The sequence below is a fragment of the Rhipicephalus microplus genome, chromosome 3 (genome assembly GCF_043290135.1).
Source record: "Rhipicephalus microplus isolate Deutch F79 chromosome 3, USDA_Rmic, whole genome shotgun sequence".
NCBI lineage: Eukaryota > Metazoa > Arthropoda > Arachnida > Ixodida > Ixodidae > Rhipicephalus > Rhipicephalus microplus.
Window position 1 is genome coordinate 24,931,648 of NC_134702.1, and position 23,063 is coordinate 24,954,710.

At 48.0% G+C, this 23,063-nt stretch overlaps 1 protein-coding gene across 2 annotated transcripts; it reads right to left on the reverse strand.

Annotated features, from left to right (window-relative positions):
• Positions 1 to 744: 744 nt before the first annotated feature.
• Positions 745 to 23,054, reverse strand: LOC119160099 (high-affinity choline transporter 1-like). 2 transcript variants are annotated; one of them, XM_075889106.1, is made up of 6 exons: positions 22,918 to 23,054; positions 14,862 to 15,011; positions 7,649 to 7,778; positions 4,617 to 4,834; positions 2,990 to 3,188; positions 745 to 1,672 (listed from the first exon to the last, which is right to left on the reverse strand). In XM_075889106.1, the coding sequence occupies exons 1-6, from the start codon at positions 23,044 to 23,046 to the stop codon at positions 972 to 974; spliced, it is 1,527 nt and encodes a 508-aa protein (XP_075745221.1). In that variant the 5' UTR covers positions 23,047 to 23,054; the 3' UTR covers positions 745 to 971. The 2 variants fall into 2 exon arrangements, with proteins under 2 accessions (XP_075745221.1, XP_075745222.1); XM_075889107.1 differs by lacking the exon at positions 22,918 to 23,054 and adding an exon at positions 16,232 to 16,453.
• Positions 23,055 to 23,063: the final 9 nt, after the last annotated feature.

Here is a 23,063-nt window from a genome sequence, read left to right on the forward strand (position 1 = left end):
AATGCGCAATATGTCTCTGACAAAAATAAAAATTTCAGGTTTGAAAGGGTTAAATATTGCCACGTGTTTGCGGCAAGAAACCAAGAAAGACATTACAATTATGCATATGCTATGTAGGACAATAGAAATGACAAGGAACTCCATTACGCTTTCTATTAAAGAGACCAACCTGCTTGTGTTATCTCAATATTTGCGTTGACCACTGCTTTGATGTCGTAACGATATGAACAAATACTGCATTGACTGTAGTTGCCGATGTTGACGTTTTCTTGACCGTAAGCTCAACGTTCACACATGTTTGCTTGAAAAGCCAATAAAACATGTTTTGAGCCTTGTCCTTAGTCTTCGTCTTTGACTGCAATTTCAACCAAAAGCACAAAAATGATGGTGCGCATTTATTTGCTCTCGCATTCTCAGCACCGCTACAAGGTGTACTTATGTAATATTTTTTTTTACTCGTAGTAAACAAAGCAGCAATTCTGATTGATGTAGTACATCTAAATTGAAATTCTACATTTGATGGAAATGTGCATTGCTAAATATGAGTACGTACAGGTAGAATAAGTATAATAGACTATATGGATACTGACCCCCTTAAAATTGCCTTTCTCTATATTCCATAGCAAAAAGAAAATGGGGGGGGGGGGGGAGGCACGTGTTCTGTGTGCCACCCCATGGCTACGCCCCCTGTTTTCACCCTCAAAACAGCGTAAGTGGGCTATTCGCAGAGATGACACATTAAGGGTGTAGACAGGGCGCCATCTATGGGTCTTTTATTTACACCCTGAAAGAAGGGTGTCCGCACAATTGAGCTGCAGGATGTTGCAGAAGCACCTTGAAGGATAAAAACGAATTGCGTGTCTATCTATGAAAAAAGACTTGTCAGAGCAAGTCTCATTAACTCTCGGCTCGTCAGCCCTATAGTTTTTCTTTATGACGTTCACTTTTCTTTGGGCTGTTCGCCGTCGCTCTTAGGGACGACGTTCGGAGCCCCAGTCGATCTGGACCCGGCTCATGGAACGATGCTCTTTCTTTAAAGACGCCTTAGACGAATCGCTCGAACGTCTCGCTTCCAGTTTGCTCTCCGATTTCTTGGTGTTGGCCGGAAGGTCCGACTTGGCGGTCGTCGGTTCGGGCGCTCGTCGCGTCGCGTCTTCCGTCTCGGTGTCTTTCTGAGATTGCGTGCTTTCTTTCCGGCTGAGCTTCGAAGAACCGCCCTCGCCGATGGTCTTCCGGGACTTCTTAGCCTCGGCGCTGGTTCTCGTGGCATTCGACGAAGCGTCGCTGGAGCTGGTCTTCCTCGGCTTGGACGAAGCGTTGACGGCGCCGGTCTTGTGGCCTCGGGGAGCGGTCTCGATCGCGCTCGCGTCGTTCCTGCCGCTCCACTCGTGGTGCGGCGGCACGTGCGTGCAGCTCTGGTCGGTCGGCTTGGACTTGGCCGCGGCGAAGCAGTGGAAAACGTCGAGCCGCTGTGGTATCCAGCCGCTGCGGAAAGCCAGGAACGCGCAGTACGAGCCCAGAAGTTGCGTGATGAGACCGATCAGCATGCAGGTGAGCCGAAAGGGGAACACCTGGCCGTGCTCTTCGTCGTACAGCGGCAGCCTGAGCGTCACCGGCACGTTCATGATCGGCTCGCCGCACATCCAGCGGAAGACCACGCCGACGGAGAACGCTGCATCAAATGTTTATGGAAAAGTGAATTAATATTGTGCTCTTGTAAAATAAACAAAAAAAGAACGTGATTGCCATGAAAGCATGCCGTAGCGGGCAACATTTGGCATCCGGGAACATCATTAATTGCGACAAGTTCGGGTTACTGAAGGCACACGGTTTTTTTCCTGCGGCAATGTTTGCGGCACAACACTGTATAATATTCTTCGGAGCTGTAATCCGGAACACTGCGCTTCTAGAAAAAATTGGGAAACTCTTAAGCTTCGTCTTCGAAAGATCGTGTCCGTTCGTCCGTGCTCTGGAACAGTTCCAGCTGTGGCCTCTCACTTTCTCGGCAATCACGTGATGACACACTGGCGCATAGCAACAGTTGCGCCGCCACAGTTGTGGCCTCTCCGCCTTACACTCTCAGCAATGACGTTGTTGATGAGAGAGTAAAAAAAAAGACAACATAGCAGTCATTCAAATGGTCTCAGGGACAAAGTGTGCTTAAATTTTACATCTTAAGGTGAACAACGCGACGGACGCAGCCATTGCTGTGCATGTGCTGCCGCATTCCCCTAGTGGACGTGGCCGTAAACAGCCCGACGAGGTTATTGTCGTATTTTATGACTTGTTTTATACTTAACAGAATCCGTCATAACAAAAACAATGGTTCAGATACAGTACGAGCGCCGCTTTCGGCAACAGCGTCTTTCTGTACAAGTCACTGGTACCGAGGCTGCACACTTCATCGCAGCCGTCGCATGCAGTGAAGTGAGGTTGGGGAACGCACTTGCCGGCAAGTACACTTTGCAGCGAGTGACACTAAGCTTGCTCGTGTGACAGCACGCAAATAACACTCGCGGCTAACAGTACTCGCTCGAAGCGCACTTAAGGTGGCACGTGTGACAGGGGTATAAATAAATAAGCAAAATAAATGACGAAGATGACGATGGTCGAAACTAAAGGGATGACTGGAGGGGGTGATTATCGGGAGCGCTGTATGATGCCCTTAAATAGTCGAGGATTTCAGCATGCGGTCGCCGATGCAGGCCTGCTCACGATGCCCCCACAACTACACAAAACAAAGAAGTCGGTCCAACTAGGGACACTTCACTCGAAGCAAAAAAAAAAAAATCGTACAGGTCACTAGTCTATTGTCAGAATGAGAGGGACGCAGCCGGATTTTTTATTACGATGGTGTTATAGTCGACCTCCGCTCACTTTGAAGGTGGGAAAAACGCAACGTGAAGGCTGAGCGCTACCGAATCCGATACTTCGCTACTGATACCTTTTGTCAGCGATGATGGCTTTTGTCATGTGAACCTGGACTCACCCAGCAAGGAGCCGTACGTGTTGCTCTTTTCGAAGTAGAGGACGCATATGAGCTGCGGAAAGAGCAGCACGTAGATTAAGTCCGAGCAGAGAAGCCACAGCTCAAACACGGACTCCACGGACAGCGCCAAATAGGTGGCCCAAGACCCGATGGCGAATACCATGATTCGCAAGACCAGGGACACCTCGACATCGGAAGCCTGCGAAGAGGTTGTGCGGGCTAGTTGGTTGCCACAATTTCTACAGCGCAATTATAAACACACATACCAAGGGTGTTGCCAGAAACCCTTTTCTGAGGGTGCACCACCCTGAATTGGAGGAGGCTGGCAGACAGATGTGGTCGAGTGTCAGATTGGTCTATATATGCCATGGCAAAAAAAAAAAAATCGGGGCGGGCGGGCACGGGCCCGTTGTGCTACCAGAGGCCTAGCGATATATATTATAGGGGTGGGGGGGGGGGGCACCTCGTTGATTTTGGGAGGGCACCCGCTTGGAATGGTTATTTTTCGCTCTCTATGCCATGGCGTAAAACATTTGGGGGGGGGGGGGGGGGCACGGGCCTGGTGTGCCACCCGCTGGCTACACTCCTGGTGCCACCCCCTTGGCTACACCACTGATATACACAAGAAAATAGACAAAAAGAGGTCGATCATTTGCGATAGTTGATGTTTCTCGTAATGTCCTCTTGTCATGTGCGTGTGTCTGAAGCCCGAAGCAAGCAGTCTAATGCTACCGAATGAAGAGCTATCTATTTTTACAGCATTTATTTGTCTAAAATGCCCAGCAGGTTATAACCCACAATCCTTGCTCTTTGTGCACGTTCTGCGCTTACGGCGTAATGAGCTTCAAACTTCTCTGTATACGGTATGCATCATGATCATTATAATCATCCTGACAGTGCCCACTGCAGGGCAAATGCCTCTCCCACGCTTGGCCGATCAACCCGGTCCTGTGCTTGCTGCGGCCGCGTTATCCCCGCAAACATCTTAATCTTATCTGACCACCTAACCTTCTGCCTCCCCCTCTAGCGCTTGACTTGACTTAGAATCTTGCCTCTACGCGCGTCACATGCTCTGCCCAGCACGCATCATCATCATCATCATCATCAGCAGCAGCAGCAGCATCAGCCTGACTACGTCCACTGCAGAACAAAGGCCTCTCCCATGTTCCGCCAGTTAATCTGGTCCTGTGCTTGCTGCTGCCAATTTATACCCGCAAACTTCTTAATCTCATTTGCCCACCTAACCTTCTGTCTCCCCCTAACCCGCTTGCCTTCTCTGGGAATCCAGTTAGTTACCCTTAACGACCAGCGGTTATCCTGTCTACGCGCTACATGCCCGGCCCAAGTCCATTTCCTCTTCTTGATTTCAGCTATGATATCCTTAACCCCCGTTTGTTCCCTAATCCACTCTGCTCTCTTCTTGTCTCTTAAGGTTACACCTACCATTTTTCTTTCCATTGCTCGCTGCGTCATCCTCAATTTAAGCTGAACCCTCTTTGTAAGTCTCCAGGTTTCTGCCCCGTAGCTAAGTACCGGCAAGATACAGCTGTTATATACCTTCCTCTTGAAGGATAGTGGCAATCTACCTGTCATAATTTGAGAGTGCTTGCGAAATGTGCACGCATACCATGGGCCGAATGAAGGACTGATAGACGTTCTTGGTGACCATGGAGGAGGCGCTGAGCATGGAAGAGTCCGCCGACGACATGATCGCAGCCGTGATTCCGATCAGGCCCATGATGGAGACCAAGCCGGACGTCAGGTAGCGGATCGAGTTCGGCAGCACCCGGTTGCTGTCCTTGTTGCGCAGATAGTAGGGCCCGTGATAGCCGGCGGCCGTGAAGTCTGAAAGGAGACAGCTTTTGGAAAGATGTGGGCGGAGCATTTTCTATGCAGGATAAAGCCGTCCCCTATTGGGAAAATGGGGCCGGTGAAGGTTTTCGTCTTTATTTTTTTCTTTGTTTTTTTTCTTCGGCATTGGGTAATGCTCCCTACCAAGGAAGAATAAATATATCAATCAATCAATCAAGCAATCAATCATTTTATTTCCTTTAGATAAGGTGGAGTACAGGACTAAAAGCTCAAGAGCTTGACGAGGTCCTGACCCCGTTCACAAGTTGACAAAGCAGCAGGAATGGCAGTCAATCATGTACAACAAATATGAAATAAACATACAGGTATAACATCACAAAAAAGTAATACAAAAAGTTTATGAAAACAGTGCTAAGATAAAAAGAGAGTAGTTCAAATGTATGGTCATGAAGTGCCATGAACATGAAAAGCAATAATAAAAAGGAAAGAATGGGCATAAATTCTGAGAGATGTATCATTGAGGATAATGTATCAGTTGTAAATATATATTAAGCAGCACTAAAAGACGGATCGAAAATACACGGACACGATAAGTCTGTCTGTATTTTTGCTTCGTCTTAAGCACTGTTTCCTTACTCGTTCACTATAAATATTGTTCATGTGATGTCACTTCCGCCGTTGTCGCCATCTTCCGCCATGGCCGAGTACCTCGCATGGGTACCTACTGCTGTTTGCGTGCTGCAGCGCGGTTTGTTGAGGGCTCGTCATCTGTTGCTGTGCGCGATGTTTAAAGAGAAGCTGTGCGGTTTTTCGTTGTCAAGCTTTGACAAGCTCATCGGGTCAGGAAGGCCTCGCTTGTTCACTCGGTACAAGACCAGAAAATCAAAACGTGCGACACGTATACCAGCCACCGCGTGTATATACGCCGGCTGCCCGCCACGACCTACGAAGGCCCATTATCTCGCTTTCACTAGAAATTGCGTGGCCCAAGAACAAGTGAAAGCCCGAAGTCTCTCGAGCCGCGATTTCAAAACTGAATGAGCGAAGCGCACAGCTCCTACCGAAAACGAGTCATCGTGCAGAGCTAGTCAAGTTTACAGGAGATATATTATAAATAATAATTTTAATATATTGCTGCGGCCCACACCACCAAAGTAGCAGTGTGGCTCCCCGAGTCTTTTAAACAGTGATGATGTTTAGCGTCTTCGATTGGAATTTGTGGAAACAGCCGAGGAATATATTATGCAAGGTAGAGACTTCGCGTGGTGCGTGCCGCGGTGACGCTGGTCACTGTTTTTTTCGCGTATGTTTTGACACATTTTTACCTTGTGTATTACTTTTGTTGTTGTGAGCTAATGTTCAGTATAGAGTCCTTGAAAATGATAGAGACCATTTTAGGGATTCAATCAACCAATTTTTAAAAACCTGACCCTCCAACTCGAACCGATCGGCTATACTTCAAATCGCGAGTGAACGAATAGCGTTTCACATCCATTTTCACAGTTTGAATGCAATGCCCGAATTCCCGCGATCACCTACGCAATTTTAACCGCCTCCCTGACACGCTGATTGGGCACGCAGCGGTCGCGGACCAAGTTTTGTTTGCAGGTACGTGCTTGGATATAGCACTCACCCGTAATGAAGTTACACCTGAAACGCAAATATTACCGGTTCTTCAAGTCGTTTTTGTTAATCTGTGCCAGCCAAACATGCCGGCGCTTTTCGGAAAATCGCAATGTGCGTTCTCAATTTTAGGTAATAACTTTCGGCAAAAAGAACACCCTGACGCTCTGCTTGCACTTCGCGGACTGTTATACCGACTTGCCTCACCAGCAGCTGATGATTGCTCCAACTTGCATCGTTAGGCAAAACTGAACGGGCGCATGCACGAGGAAACAACACGGCAGCAGTCGGCCATGGAGTCAGTATAGGTACCCAGGCATGTAGGTGGCGCATTTCGGAAGCGACGAATCAGCGTTTCGTGACGCACGTGCACACTATGTATACACCATCCAGCCCAATCAAGCACACTGCTCTTAGCTAACAGTTGTTCCCTCCTCTATGCCGGTTATTGGGCCATCACCGACGTGCTTAGCAGCGCAAAAATGCAAAAATGCAGTTGCTACAGGCTACAGCGATGGTCATGCGATCATACCCAGGGTACAATGAAACTCCGCGACCCGAAAATGACGCCATTTTCGCGTCATACCCGCGACGCGAAAATGACGAGCCACCTCGATAAAAGATCCGATTGCATGCAGTATCAGAAACGGCTGATTACGGACGTGCCCACGGCACGGGTCAGGTGTGCCGCCCCCTGGCTACGCCACTTCTTGTTGTCCCGGGCATAGAGTTCCCCAAAATTAAACTAGAGGGCACTCTGGCGCTGCGATCGTTGAGCGACCATGGAGATGATGGGTAGTACACACATTTGCCTGGTCTTCGTACTTGCGGGTGGCGAATCGTACTTGCGGCTTCGTTTATTGCTGTGTTTCAGTTTTGTTTTGAAAGAAAGAACAAACCCCCTTTGAACTTGGTGACTTGATTCGAAATGGTAAGCCTAAGAGAATGAGGTTGCGAAGCGCAAACGGTGAAAATTCGCTAATTTATGTTTTCGTGAAAAAACAGATCCAAGCCGCAAACGAACACACACGGAGCCAGAAGCAGGCCAGAAGTACGAAAATAGACAACTGTGTGTACTATTTATGATTCCCATGCTCGCTGAACCACCGTGCGTTGCAGCTCCCATAGACACTAGCGCCAGAGTTCCCTCTAGTGTATATTAGGAAAATCTATGGTCCCGGGCACTAATACACTCTTCAATTGGATGAACAAGCGGGCACGTACTCGCACTCTTGGCCGCTGCGCCGATGACGGCGGGCGGAATGGCGAGCATGATGCATCCCACGGCGGACAGATACGACAGCATCCGGGCGTCGAAGTCGCTTTCGCAGCTCAGCACGCGCTGGAAGTACACCTGCGGCAAAAGGGCGCGGCTGTACGTATATAGTACGTGTACGTATTCGGTGAAAGTACTAGTACGGGCTTGTTTTCTTTGTCGGTCACAATATTAATGCGAACTAACAGACAACAATGCCAGAGAAAGTATAGGCAATGTTATTAGAAGTATAATGAGGCGTTTTAGAGTGGCACTCCTTTATAAAACAGGAGAGCGGTCACGACACGTCAAGCGGTAATGGCGGAACTAGCCTGAGTCCCCAGCCAACCAAACGTCGTCTTCTTCACCGACTGAGTCATACCCCCTGCCTTTCTGAGTAGCACTCATCTTCTTCACTACATTTTCCTCCCCTCCGGAAAAGAGCCATCCTGGCGACTCATTGGCAGGAGACAATAGAGGGATCGTAATACTGTTTTAGGTGGTCTATGTGGACGGTCTCACGTCCACGGCGTCGTTGATCATGGGGCTGCTCAAGCGGCTCCACGATGTAATTGACGGGTGAAGTTTGTTTAACCACACGGTAAGGTCCGTCATACTTGTACATCAGTTTCGTTGAGAGACCAGGGCTGGTTGAAGGGATGCGAAGCCAGACAAGGTCACTGAGTCTGATGCATAAGAAGCCGGAGGCGTCGGGCTATCGCGGTGGTGTTTCTGGCGTTGCTTTTCAGCACGTGTGAAGGAACGGGCAAGCTGACGACACTCTTCCGCGTATTTATCAGCCTGTGACATCGTCGTCGACTCAGCAACATCCGGGTGGTAAGGAAGGATGGTGTCTAGCGTGCAAGAGGGCTCGCGACCATAAAGGAGGAAATATGGAGAGAAACCAGTGGTTGTCTGGACAGCAGTATTATGCGCGTAGGTTACAAAAGGGAGAATACTGTCCCAATTGGTGTGATTGGTTGCGACGTACATTGACAGCATATCTCCTAATGTACGGTTGAATCGTTCTGTAATGCCATCAGTTTGAGGATGATACGCGGTGGTGGTGCGATGAATGACTTGGCATTCTTTGAGAAGCGATTCGACAGCGTCCGACAAAAACACACGCCCTCGGTCACTCAAGAGTTCACGTGGTGCACCGTGACGTAAAATGATCTGATGCAGTATGAAACGACCGACATCATTGGCTGACGCAGAAGAGAGTGGTGAAGTTTCTGCGTAGCGCGTAAGGTGATCGATAGCGACGATTACCCAGCGATTTCCAGCCGGTGTAATCGGAAGAGGTCCATACAGATCAATACCAACACGGTCAAACGGTCGAGCAGGACAAAGTAAGGGTTGTAGTGGAGCTGGAGAACTTGGAGTGGGATTCTTCCGGCGTTGACAAGCGAGACAGGAACGTACGTAGCGACGAACGAAGCGATACATTCCACGCCAGTAGTAGCGGTGGGACAGGCGGGTGTAGGTTTTTAACGCTCCAGCATGGGCGCATTGTGGGTCGGCGTGAAAGGAGGCGCATATGTCTGAGCGGAGACGTCTGGGAATGACTAGGAGCCATTGGCGTCCTTCGAAGAGATAATTCTGTCTGTATAGCAAACCATCTCTGATAACGAAGTGCTGTATTTGACGGCGCATACCTCTAGTGATATTTTGCGAGGGAGTTTGACTCAAAAAGTTAATAAGTGAAGCCATCCAGGGATCTTTTCATTGCTCCTGTAGCATGTCGCTGACACTAAGTGCAGACACGTCGGGGGCAGGCGAAGACGGCGACTTGTCACTACATCGTAGAGGTGATCGGGACAAAGCGTCTGCGTCGGAATGTTTTCGGCCAAATCGGTAAACGACGTGGATGTCGTACTCTTGTAGCCGAAGCGCCCAACGGGCGAGCCGGCTGGTGGGATCTTTTAATGAGGAGAGCCAACATAATGCATGATGATCTGTAACCACGCTGAATGGGCGCCCGTAAAGATAGGGTCGAAACTTGCCTATGGCCCATATGATGGCTGGACACTCTTTTTCGGTGACTGAATAGTTGGCTTCTGCTTTTGTGAGTGCACGGCTGGCGTAAGAGACGACGAACTCATCAAATCCAGGTTTACGCTGGGCGAGCACAGCACCGAGGCCAACTCCGCTTGCATCCGTGTGTATTTCCGTCGGGGCAAGAGGATCAAAATGTCGCAGTATAGGAGGTGACGTAAGAAGGTGGCGGAGTGTGGCAAACGCATCATCACAAGCTCACGACCCACTCTTAGAAAGGTCGTTGTTGCCGGCAAGAAGGCCAGTCAAGGGCGATATGATGGAAGCGAAGTTGCGAATAAAACGACGAATATAAGAACATAAACGGAGGAAGCTGCGAAGTTCTATTAAGGTCTTCGGCTTAGGAAATTCGGCAACGGCACGGAGTTTCGTCGGATACGGAAGAATGCCATCTCTAGATACAACATGGCCCAAAATTAGTTTTCGAGCGCCGAAGCAGCACTTCTTCAAGTTGAGCTGTAGACCGGCGGCGGCGAGGCAAGTAAGCACTGTCTCGAGCCGCTGAAGATGCGTTGAAAAGTCGCTTGAAAATATCACGACATCGTATAAATAACACAGACATGTCTGACATTTCAGGCCACGGAGGATGTTGTAGATCATGCACTCGAAAGTGGCAGGCGCATTGCAGAGCCCGAATGGCATGACGTATAATTCGTATAAGCCATCAGGTGTAACAAAAGCCGTCTTGGGGCGATCAGCCTCAGCCATGGGAACCTGCCAATATTCTGAACGCAGATCTAGTGACGAGAAAAACTCCGCGCCTTGTAAGCAGTCAAGGGCATCGTCTATGCGAGGTAGCGGGTAAACATCTTTGCGCGTGATCTTATTCAACCGGTGGTAGTCGACGCAGAATCTTATTGAGCCATCCTTTTTTTTGACTAGAACAACTGGGGAGGCCCACGGGCTGTTAGAAAGCTCAATAACACCTCGCTTCAACATGTCGTCCACCTGTTCCGTGATTATGCGATGCCGATAGCCGATACGGATGCTGACGTAAAGGAGCGTGAAGGCCAGTGTCGATTTCGTGAGATACTGTGGAAGCACGCCCCAAAGTCAATTGCTGGTGGTCGAAGCTGGCGCGGAAGCGCTTGAGGAGGGTGATGATGTCGGTGCGCTGCTGAGCCGTAAGGTTGGTGTCGATGCAGCGCGAAATTGCGTCGGTGAATGATGGGGAAGAGGATGCCGCACAACAATCAACAGCGTCAATAGGTAGCATAGTCGAGTGGTCAGGAACTACACGTGCACTCGAGGGATCAATGTCATCGGCAAAGCCCAGGCACTCTCCGCGCAGTAACTTGGAAGGCGAGGGAAACAGATTTGAAACATAAATTGCACTTGATCCATCGTGAACATTCAGAACGGCGAAAGGAATCAGGAAGCACTTGCGGCGAACAGCGGTTTCAGAAGGCGTAAAAAGAACCGTTGAGCCACTAGAGATGTCACAGGAAAGCGGAACTAGGGCGGACGAGAACGGGGGTATCGAAGTGTCGGCGGCAACGAAAACTTTTGCAGGTGAAAGGGACGAGTCGAGTGAAGCAGCGTCGCATAACGGCGCGAACTCCACTTCGGCGCGAGCACAGTCGATGACGGCATGATGAGTGCAGAGAAAGTCCCAGCCCAATATAATGTCATGGGAACACTGCGGGAGCACAACAAACTCGACGACAAAAATATTGTGAGCAATAACGACACGTGCTGTGCATGCAGCAAAAGGGCGAATTCGTTGCTCGCTCGCAGTGCTCAAAACAAGGTCGTGAAAAGGCATTGTGACTTTTTTTAGTCGACGGCAAAGTTTTTCAGTCATTACAGACACTGCGGCGCCAGTATCGACCAATGCAAAAACAGGTATACCTTCAACGGAGTCAGCAACGACGTTGGACGGCGAAAAACAAGGTCTTGCGGAGTTCGAAAGATCCGCAGTTCTTGCCACCGGAACTGCGGCTCCTAGTTTTCCTCAGGGACAGGGCGAAGTCGACGTAGCATAGGGGAAAGGGAACGGCGTCGGGGTGAAGGCGACCGGTGTCTGTTGAAGTTCCAGCGAGGTGAAAATGTGTCCATGGTGGCAGTGTCGCCATATACAGCAGGCTCCGATCGTGCTGGGGAATCGTAATTGTTGGGCCTGACGTCGCCACACAGGAAAAACTCGCGCCGTCGACAAAATCGTGCCACGTGACCAGCAATTCCACAGGCGAAGCATATGGGGCGGTTGTCTTGAGTGCGCCAAGGGTTCTGAAAGCGTGGAGGTGCATGGTTGTCGGGAGAAAGGACGGGCAGCCTGGTACATAGGCTCAGTCAGTATGACAAAGAAGTGCGTGGACGTAGGCGTTCGCGACAAAGAAACGTGGCCGTTCGTGACAGGCGGACGTCGGGTTCCGTTCAGTGCTTCGGCATAGATTAATGAAGAAGCCACCGGTGGTGCGTGAGGTGTTGGTAGCGCCTCGGACTCTTGCTCCTGGACTACTCGCTGTATTGGTGGCGCTAAAGTAGATGGGGCACCTTCGGAGGTATAAGGCACGAGGGACAACTGGCGTGCGACCTCCTCTCGTACAAATTGCTTGATCTCGAGAAGCAAAGTGGTGTGGTCTATAGCAGTGCCAGCCGACGTTAAAGCGGAGATTGTTGCACGTGGCGCGCTGGCACGAGTGGTGTCACGCTGTTTCCAGAGCTCATCATAGCTCTGACAAAGTTGGATCACTTCCGCTACCGTTTGCGAGCTTTTGGCGACAAGCATCGGAAATGCGTCGTCAGTCACGCCTTTCAAGATGTGTTTGATCTTCTCGGCTTCTGTCATGGCCGAGTTGACACGCCGGCAAAGGTCGACCACATCTTCGATATAACTGGTGTAATTCTCACTATTCTGCTGAGCCCTAGTACGCAAGCGCTGTTCGGCCCGTAGTTTGCGAAGCGCTGGACGGCCAAACAAGTCCGCAAACGCCGTTCGGAAGGCCGACCAGGTGGGGAGGTCTCTCGTGATTACGGTACCACAGACTGGCGACGTCGGTCAAATAAAATTGGACGACAGTAAGCTTGTGTGCATCGTCCCACTTGTTGTGCTTGCTCACCCGGTCGTATTCGTCGAGCCAGTCTTCCACGTCTTTGTCATCGGTTCCACTGAAGGTAGGCGGATCGCGTTGCCGAAAGGAGCCGAGACAGACAGGAGCTGCAGTAGTTGGAGCCGAGGCGGCCGCCTGCTGATCGTCGTTCGTGGACATCGTAGCAACTGGAGGCAACGTACGGTTTCGCTATTCCAGGATTATGCGTTACCCAGCACTCTCCACCAATTATAATGAGGCGTTTTAGAGTGGCACTTCTTTATAAAACAGGAGAGCGGTCACGACACGTCAAGCGGTAATGGCGGAACTAGCCTGAGTCCCCAGCCAACCAAACGTCGTCTTCTTCACCGACTGAGTCATACCCCCTGCCTTTCTGAGTAGCACTCATCTTCTTCACTACAGAAGTAATTGTAGTGTAAATGTGAACACTCGCCGTAATGACAACAGATGTCTGTGACGCTTTGAACTTTAAATGCACATGTATACCCTATAATATGGATTGGGGGGGGGGGGGGTCTGATTACCCGGTCAAACCGTCATGAATCAACTCGCCCAATCGACCATTTTGACAAGATCAGTGGTAGAGCTTATAGTACGCGTTATTCGAAGGTCGCAGGTTCGGATCCTACCTGTGGCAAGTCATATTTTCGTCCACTTTTCTTTCTTCACGTTTACAATATACAATTACTTCCAATAACATTCCCTATATACTTCCCCTGGCATCATGTTTTGCGAGCTTTCATTTATATACGTAGTGAGGACACTCAAAGGGACCCTGCACAACTTCAAGTTCAAAAAAAAAAAAATACAGAACCCACGTACTGTGCAAATCGATGATACGCGAAGCACGAATGAGGAAGGTTGATATATCACTTTAAAAGCAGCACAACATTACGAGGCGGACGTAAATGATGCCGTACATGACTTCCATGTCATGATTATCATGTTTTAGCCTGGCGTTTGTGTTCGTCGTCCATTCACGTCACGTAATACCAAATTTGGTATACGTGAAGCTAACAAAACGGCCGCGAGCACGCTATGAGCGTAGCTTGTAGTCATGTTTTAGATGAGACGCATGTCATGATTATCATGTTTGGACGCGCCATTTCCCATCGTAGTCTATTCACGCCACGTGATACCGAATTTGGCATATGTGGAACTATATAGCGAAACGGCCATGAGCGTGCTATGAGCGTAGCGTCTACTCATGTTTTACATGACTTCCATGTCATGATTATCGTGATTGAACGTGTCATTTACCTTCTTCATCCATTCACGTCACGTAACACCAAATGTGGTATATGTGAAGCTAGCGAAATGGCCGCGACCGCACCATGAACGTAGCATGTAGTCATGTTTTACATGACACGCGTGCCGTGATTATCATATTGGGACGTGTCATTCACCTTAGTCATCTATACACGTCACGCAATACCAGATACTACGTCACGCAATACCAAACGGCCGCGAGCGCATCATGAGCGTCGCATATATCATGTTCTTACATGACACGCATGTAATGATTTTCATGTTCGCGATGGAGTCATGCCATATACCATACCAGTTTTGCAATATGTCATATGAATGAAACCCCCGCAAGAGCAGCAAGGCCATGAAATGTAAATCATGATATTCATGGCATGCGTGTGATGATTTTCATGTTATGACTAGTCACTTATGCTCGTTATACACTCATGTTATGCCATACCAGTTTTGGTATAGATACCATTATCGTAATGGCCAGCTAAACTTCGTAGGTGGCTAGACAGACAGACAGACAGACAGACAGACAGACAGACAGACAGACAGACAGACAGACAGACAGACAGACAGACAGACAGACAGACAGACAGACAGACAGACAGATAGATAGATAGATAGATAGATAGATAGATAGATAGATAGATAGATAGATACATAGATAGATAGATAGATAGATAGATAGATAGATAGATAGATAGATAGATAGATAGATAGATAGATAGATAGATAGATAGATAGATAGATAGATAGATAGATAGATAGATAGATAGATAGATAGATAGATAGATAGATAGATAGATAGATATACCTGCCACGGGATGCCACCCAGCGCGGTCATGAGGAAGGCGTCAAAGAGCTGGCTCGCTTCGCCTTTCGCGATCGTGCCGACCCAGTCGTCGTGCGGAGGACCGATCAAGCCGACGGCATGGTGGTGCAGGCAGAATGGCACGCAGATCCACTGCGCGAGAAGACAGCCGTCATTCACTCGCGTGTATACGAACGTACTGTCGGAGCGCTCAGTTTTGATTCCCTTTCGCGTGCACTGGAGTCTCCATGTTCGGTTAAGGATTTACCAAATTACGTGCGATTCTTTAAATACCGAAGTTTATTTTGCAGACTCTGTGTCGTTGACGTTCGTTTAAACAGTTCACGGGACCAGGGAGGAAGGAGGAGAACCTCGGGAGCGAAACAAGTTAAGGAGGTGACGCATACATACATACATACATACATACATACATACATACATACATACATACATACATACATACATACATACATACATACATACATACATACATACATACATACACACATACATACATACATACATACATACATACATACATACATACATACATACATACATACATACAAACTTGCATACATGCATACATACAAACTTGCATACTTGCATACTTGCATATATGCATACATGCATGCACGCATGCACGCATACATCTTGTCTCTCGTCGCTATCGCTCGAAAATTGCGTGCCAGCGGTTGGACCTTTACATGGATCTGTTGCACGCTTCAAACGCTTTCTTTCTCCTTTTGTACCATTGTACTATAGTACCATGGAGCAGGTGCGCTGAAAGATACGCAAATGGGAAGAGGGGGGGTGACAAGGGGACAAACGGCTAAGTCTGTTAGCCAGGGGTGTGATGATCTTGAGCACTTTTTTCTTTCTTCCATGCAACGGTGCCAAAAAGGGCAAACGATCTAGGTCTGGGACAACGGACGTACAATTACGTGCGTAATTTCCTGACGGGAAGGAAGGCAAAAATTATGATAGGGGGCCTAGTTTCGGAGGATATTGAGATGGGCAGTGCAGGTACGCCACAAGGCTCGGTATTATCGCCTATATTATTCAATCTGGCTCTAATTGGACTGCCAACCAAACTCCGAGCAATCGAAGGACTGAATCATGCAATATATGCAGATGATATCACCCTATGGGTGAGAAGTGGGAGTGATGGTGAAATAGAGGAAACGCTTCATACAGCAGTCGAAACGGTCGAGCGGTATCTGGAAGGTACTGGGCTAGCCTGCTCTGCGAAAAAATCGGAGCTGTTGCTGTACAGACCTACTCGTAGAGGTCGCAAACCAGGCAGCTGCCTGCAAGATCTCGCTCATATAGAGAAGAAATACAGTTAAGAACTGCCGACGGAAAAACCATACCCATAGCCGAGAGGATCAGGGTACTAGGTCTGCTCATCGAAGCCAAGGGCAACGACGGAGAAATCTTCAGACGACTGGATGCAACTGTAGCCCAAATAATGAGACTCATAAAAAGTAACTTAGAAGTGTGGCAGCTTGGGCTAGTTGGTATGGCATGACGATAGTTATAGCGCGAGAACAAAACGACGACACAGAGACAAGAAGGACACGAAAGACACGAGCGCTAACTTCCAACTGTGTTTATTGCGCAGAGCACGAAAATATATAGAGGAGACAGTAACCATGTGATAAAAACCATATGGCACAAAGAGCAGAACATGAGTAAGAAAAACAAAAACAACCAACACAAAAACAAAAGCACTGAAAAACAGCAAAGAAAAAACCTAGAAGAAAACGAAACAGAAAGGTAAAGATAAAATAACTACCTGCCCGCACCGAAACCTTCGAGGAACCTGCGTTCCTTCTCGGACAAAGCCACGGAGGGCTTGCTAATACAAGGCACCTGTTCGCGTGCCATCTGTGCGACCTCGACAATGACCCGGGTGCTTTCATCTCTGTGTTTGTACAGCGTCGCTGTGTCCTTGAAGATGGGAACACAATTGCACTCAGTGCAGTGCTGAGCAAGAAAACCATCTTTCCCGTTTCTAACATTGTTCGCGTGTTCTCTCAGCCGATCGTTCAGACACCTTCCGGTCGTTCCGACATAACAAGCACCACATGAAAGGGGGGTCCTATAGACAACTTCCCGGGAGCAGGCCGCATACCTGTTTCGATGTTGAACTCTGCATTCCGTTGATGATTGCGTTTTCAGGGGGTTGGTAGATTTGGTGAGGCTGATTAATTTGAACGGTGCCGAGAACAGGACACGAACTCCAACACGTTTTCCGATTTTTTTGAGCCTGTGTGATATCTGGTGTATGTATGGAATCACGGCTATCCTTTCACGTTCTGTATCCGCGTTGCTCAGATTCTGTCGCTTCCTCTGCTCTGCCTTATTAGTCCGCAGGATCGTCTCAGCAACAGACGCGATAAACGCCTCGGGGAAACCTGAAGCCTTAAGGCGGGAAACCTGAGCTTTGAAGCTCGCAGAGATATTGTGGGCGCACGACCTAGTTAAAACATTCTCAAGGCAGGTTCGTGCTATGCCTCGCTTAACTATCTTACTGTGAGCAGAAGAAAAGGGAAGTAGAGGTTTCTGCGCACGTGGTTCATAACACCAACAGATGTGCTGTGAGCTAAAAACCAGATTTAAATCCAAAAAGCGTAATTTGTCATTATCGGGCATTTTATGTGTCAACACAAGAGGCTTTAAACAATCTTCGAACACACCTATAGTTTGAGTCGCAAACGAGTGAAACATAGAAGAATTACAATTTAGAAGAACCAAGAAATCATCCACGTATCTGAATATTTTGACGACATGCGAGCCTTCTAACTTTTCCTGCAGTTTTTTGCCCATTTTTGCCAATAGAAGATCACTGAGTAGAGGTGCTATGCATGAACCAATTGAAACACCCTTTTTCTGCAGATAAATGCAATCATTCCATTGAACGAAAGTAGACGTAAGGTACAGCAAAACCAGGTCAAGAAAATCTCGCGAACTAATGCCAGTTTTAGTTGGAAGTTCAAGTCCCCGAAAATTTCTATGTTATCCCTTATACATTCTTAGTTAAACAGTTAGCGTTAAAACAGTTAGCGCAGCACATTAGCAAAAGTGACAAAAATGAGTTCAGCATGTTTTTTTCTGCCGAAACACATAAGGTTGACATGCCCTTCCGTGTCATTGTGACAGAAAGCGGTACGTGGCAAAAGCAAGTCGGCTTGTTTATTCAGACCCATCTAAAGTGTCTAAAAATTGATGACCTATTTGTGATCAAAAACTCGCAGGCTCTGATAGAATTTTTCAAACAGTCAAATCAATCTAATCTTTTCGGTTTTTCAATTGACATAAAGGACCTATACTACTCTCTGCCTCACGATGAGGTACTAGAATGTATAAGGGATAACATAGAAATTTTCGGGGAATTGAACTTCCAATTAAAAACTGGCATTAGTTCGCGAGATTTTCTTGACCTGGTTTTGCTGTACCTTACGTCTACTTTCGTTCAATGGAATGATTGCATTTATCTGCAGAAAAAGGGTGTTTCAATTGGTTCATGCATAGCACCCCTACTCAGTGATCTTCTATTGGCAAAATGGGCAAAAAACTGCAGGAAAAGTTAGAAGGCTCGCATGTCGTCAAAATATTCAGATACGTGGATGATTTCTTGGTTCTTCTAAATTGTAATTCTTCTATGTTTCCCTCGTTTGCGACTCAAACTATAGGTGTGTTCGAAGATTGTTTAAAGCCTCTTGTGTTGACACATAAAATGCCCGATAATGACAAATTACGCTTTTTGGATTTAAATCTGGTTTTTAGCTCACAGCACATCTGTTGGTGTTATGAACCACGTGCGCAGAAACCTCTACTTCCCTTTTCTTCTGCTCACAGTAAGATAGTTAAGCGAGGCATAGCACGAACCTGCCTTGAGAATGTTTTAACTAGGTCGTGCGCCCACAATATCTCTGCGAGCTTCAAAGCTCAGGTTTCCCGCCTTAAGGCTTCAGGTTTCCCCGAGGCGTTTATCGCGTCTGTTGCTGAGACGATCCTGCGGACTAATAAGGCAGAGCAGAGGAAGCGACAGAATCTGAGCAACGCGGATACAGAACGTGAAAGGATAGCCGTGATTCCATACATACACCAGATATCACACAGGCTCAAAAAAATCGGAAAACGTGTTGGAGTTCGTGTCCTGTTCTCGGCACCGTTCAAATTAATCAGCCTCACCAAATCTACCAACCCCCTGAAAACGCAATCATCAACGGAATGCAGAGTTCAACATCGAAACAGGTATGCGGCCTGCTCCCGGGAAGTTGTCTATAGGACCCCCCTTTCATGTGGTGCTTGTTATGTCGGAACGACCGGAAGGTGTCTGAACGATCGGCTGAGAAAACACGCGAACAATGTTAGAAACGGGAAAGATGGTTTTCTTGCTCAGCACTGCACTGAGTGCAATTGTGTTCCCCTCTTCAAGGACACAGCGACGCTGTACAAACACAGAGATGAAAGCACCCGGGTCATTGTCGAGGTCGCACAGATGGCACGCGAACAGGTGCCTTGTATTAGCAAGCCCTCCGTGGCTTTGTCCGAGAAGGAACGCAGGTTCCTCGAAGGTTTCGGTGCGGGCAGGTAGTTATTTTATCTTTACCTTTCTGTTTCGTTTTCTTCTAGGTTTTTTCTTTGCTGTTTTTCAGTGCTTTTGTTTTTGTGTTGGTTGTTTTTGTTTTTCTTACTCATGTTCTGCTCTTTGTGCCATATGGTTTTTATCACATGGTTACTGTCTCCTCTATATATTTTCGTGCTCTGCGCAGTAAACTCAGTTGGAAGTTAGCGCTCGTGTCTTTCGTGTCCTTCTTGTCTCTGTGTCGTCGTTTTGTTCTCGCGCTATAACTATCGTCATAAAAAGTATAGCAACTAAGCACAGTGGCATGAGGGAGGAAAACACGATAAGGTTGATACAGACATTCGTGATAACCAGAATAGTATACGCAGCGCAGTACTTAAAATGGCAAGTCGCAGAAAAGACTGCCTCATTCGAAAAATATTCGAACTAGCCATAGGGCTACCGATTAGCACAAGCGCCGACAAACTGCTACAGCTAGCCATGCACAATACCATCGATGAGCTCATTGAGGCGCAGCGTACGGCGCAATATGAACGTCTCTCTAAGACACGAGCAGGAAGACATATCCCAGAGCGACTAGGCATAACGTATCACGTACAACACGGCGTCAAGGTCGACATCCCAAGAGAGACTAGGGAAACAATGATGATACCCCCCTTGCCAAAAAACATGCACCCCGAACACAATAAGGCCAGATGAGAGACAAGAGCAAATCAAATACAAAAAAATAAACTTCGGTAATGACAAGGACACCGTTTTCGTAGACGCTGCTCGATAGAAGCGCAGACGGGGGTTTACCGCAGCCGTAATAGATAGCAACAAACGCTGTATGATATGCGCGACGATACGCACCACAAGTACCGACACAGCGGAAGAGGTAGCCATAGCGCTCGCAGTAGCTCAGAAAAACGCAACCGTGATAGTCAGTGACTCTCAAACGGCAGTGAGAAACTTTGCCAACGGCCGCATCTCCCCGGAGGCACTACGTATTCTACAAGGAGAGTGTCGAACAAGCCCCAGAAATACATACAGTATATGGACACACCTGGTCACGCCATCGCGGGGGACAGCAACAGCGGGGCTGTACATGACGCAGCTCGAGGGCTCACCGACCGAGCTGCCCACTCAAGTGCCGCCCCAGCCTCCTCTGGTGATTACGGCGCGGCAGACGAGTGGGAGTGGGAAGACAGAATGACCAGATACAATAACATTACAAAACATTATAGATTACAGAGGGGCATATTCCCGCCCCCTCACCCAAAATTAACAAAAAGACAGTCTGTCGAATGGCGGCAGTTACAAACTAGGACGTATCCGAATCCTGCACTCTCGCACATTATATATCCTGATATATACAAAACGGTAAGGTGCAAGCGTTGTGACTCCAGAGCCACTCTGGAGCGTATGTCAAGGTAATGTAGAAGGATTAGTGCTCATAACGAGTAAGCGACCTCTGGTGACAGCCTTCGCGCGCGCTGGGAAGCCGCAATGCTCAGCTCCGTCCTCGAAGACCAAATGTGGGCCGTCCAGCGGGCCGAGGAAGCCGCCAGTATTCAAGGACCCCTGGTCGTAATCTAGGCGGGGCCATTCGCCCATTCCATCTACTCGCCGGACTCTGAATAAAGTTCTTTCCTCCTCCTTCTCCCCCTATGCGCGGCTTGCTTTCCATGTTATCGCGAGTGAGCATGTAGGCACGTCGCGCCATGCCGCGGCGACCGTGGTAAGTATGCTGCTCGCGATGCATTAATCAGCCAATGGCCATGGAGCTTGTGTAATTAATTGTAAACTGCTGGCCACGTTCTGCGTTGTATTTTGCCTGTCTCCCCACTACCCTTGGGCAGCATTTTCTGGTCATGTTGAAAAAGTGTCGCAGAGCACCTTTATGAAGCTTTGCTTGAACCTTTGCTCACTGTCTCCCTTGAACAATGCCAGACTGAACACAGTATACGCGACGCGTTGGTCTTGAATAACAAGTTGACATCGACTGAAGCAACGTTGTCTAACGTGACATTTTAAACTACCAATACTTAAGGCGGAATTCCCTAGCATAATACACCATGCATATCTCCAAGTTAGCCCTGATGTACGCCTCAAATTGACGAGTTGAATTTAAGACCATATTAAGCATAGAAAATACACAGTTATAGCGGTTCGTTTTAGAACCGTCTCCCCGACAATATCGTCAATTAAATTGATAGTGAAGTTTATTATCCTAATGGAGTTAATGGTGCTAATGGTGTTCTTTCAGGTATACGTGTGTTGTATATATTGATAATTGTGCTATGCTGTCGTTAATATCCCCTTCACCGAACGAACGGAAGACCTTACGGCAAAGTGTGATTAAATAATTGAAAAAAAAAACTTAAATTTATTATGGTCAGTGATCACTGATAAGCTTTGCGCGGGTGTCCTTCCACGGTGCGTTAAAGTATGATCAGTTTTCCATAAAAAAGGCTCACAGGGTCTCTCATGCATTCGTTCAAGAGAACTTGAAGGTAAAAAGCCCTCTCCTTTTCTTCTCAGTAAATATGCTTATCCTAGGGAGCCTACATGAACGGCCGTTCATGTAGGCTCCCTAGCTTATCCTCTTCGCGCGCGCCCTCTCCGAAAGCTTCATGAACTTTACGTGTTCTTGCGTTGCCTCCGGGATCGCAGTGATTGCAGGCTTTCTTCGCTTGAACCAATTTCACATTGTCCTCGTGTCCGGTCACCATGTATGACGTCCTGTGACGTCAGGTCACGTGACATCATAAATGATGCCGAGACGCGATATTTTTGTTTTTGCATTACTTGTGCTGACGCCGACTCCGCGTGACGCTGGCGCCAGCGGCGGCCAGTTTACTAGTTTCAGGAGGTCTAAGGATTGCCACTTTAAAAACTCGCAGCTCAACTAAAGATGACAGGAACGCTGTTACGGTGAGCCAGACGCTGATAAGCGCAGGTCCGCCCCGCTGTATATAGGTTCTGTATGTACCCGCGGCACCCATATAGTTTCCTAAAATTAACTAGAGGGGACTCTGTCGCTGTGATCGTTCAGCGACCATGGGAATGATGGGTAGTACACAGATTTGCCTAGTATTCATACTTGCGGGCGACGAATCGTACTTGTGGCTTCGTTTATTGCTGTGTTTCGGTTTCGTTTTAAAAAATTCCACCCTTTTGAACTTCGTGACCCGATTTGGAAAGGTAAGCCTAAAATAATAAATTGGTGAAGCACAACCGCTGAACATTTGCTGATTTTTGTTTCGTGAGGGAACAGCTCAAAGCCACACGAACACACATGGAGCCAAAGCAGGCCAAAAGTACGAAGATTAGATCAATGTTTGTACTACCCATCATTCCCATGCTCACTGAAGCGTCGTGCGTTGCAGCTCCCATAGACACTAGCGCCAGAGTTCCCTCTAGTGTAGATTGGGAAACTCTATGCCCGCACACTTACGCACTCGATCCATGTATACTTACGAGACAGATGGCCGTACTGGCAATCTGGAGGACATCGGTGTGTGTGACCACGTAGACACCGCCGAGGGATGTGTAGAAGAACACGACCAGCGCTGAGGCGACGACGAAGAAACGAACGTCCACCTCCATGATTGCGTGGGCGGTGT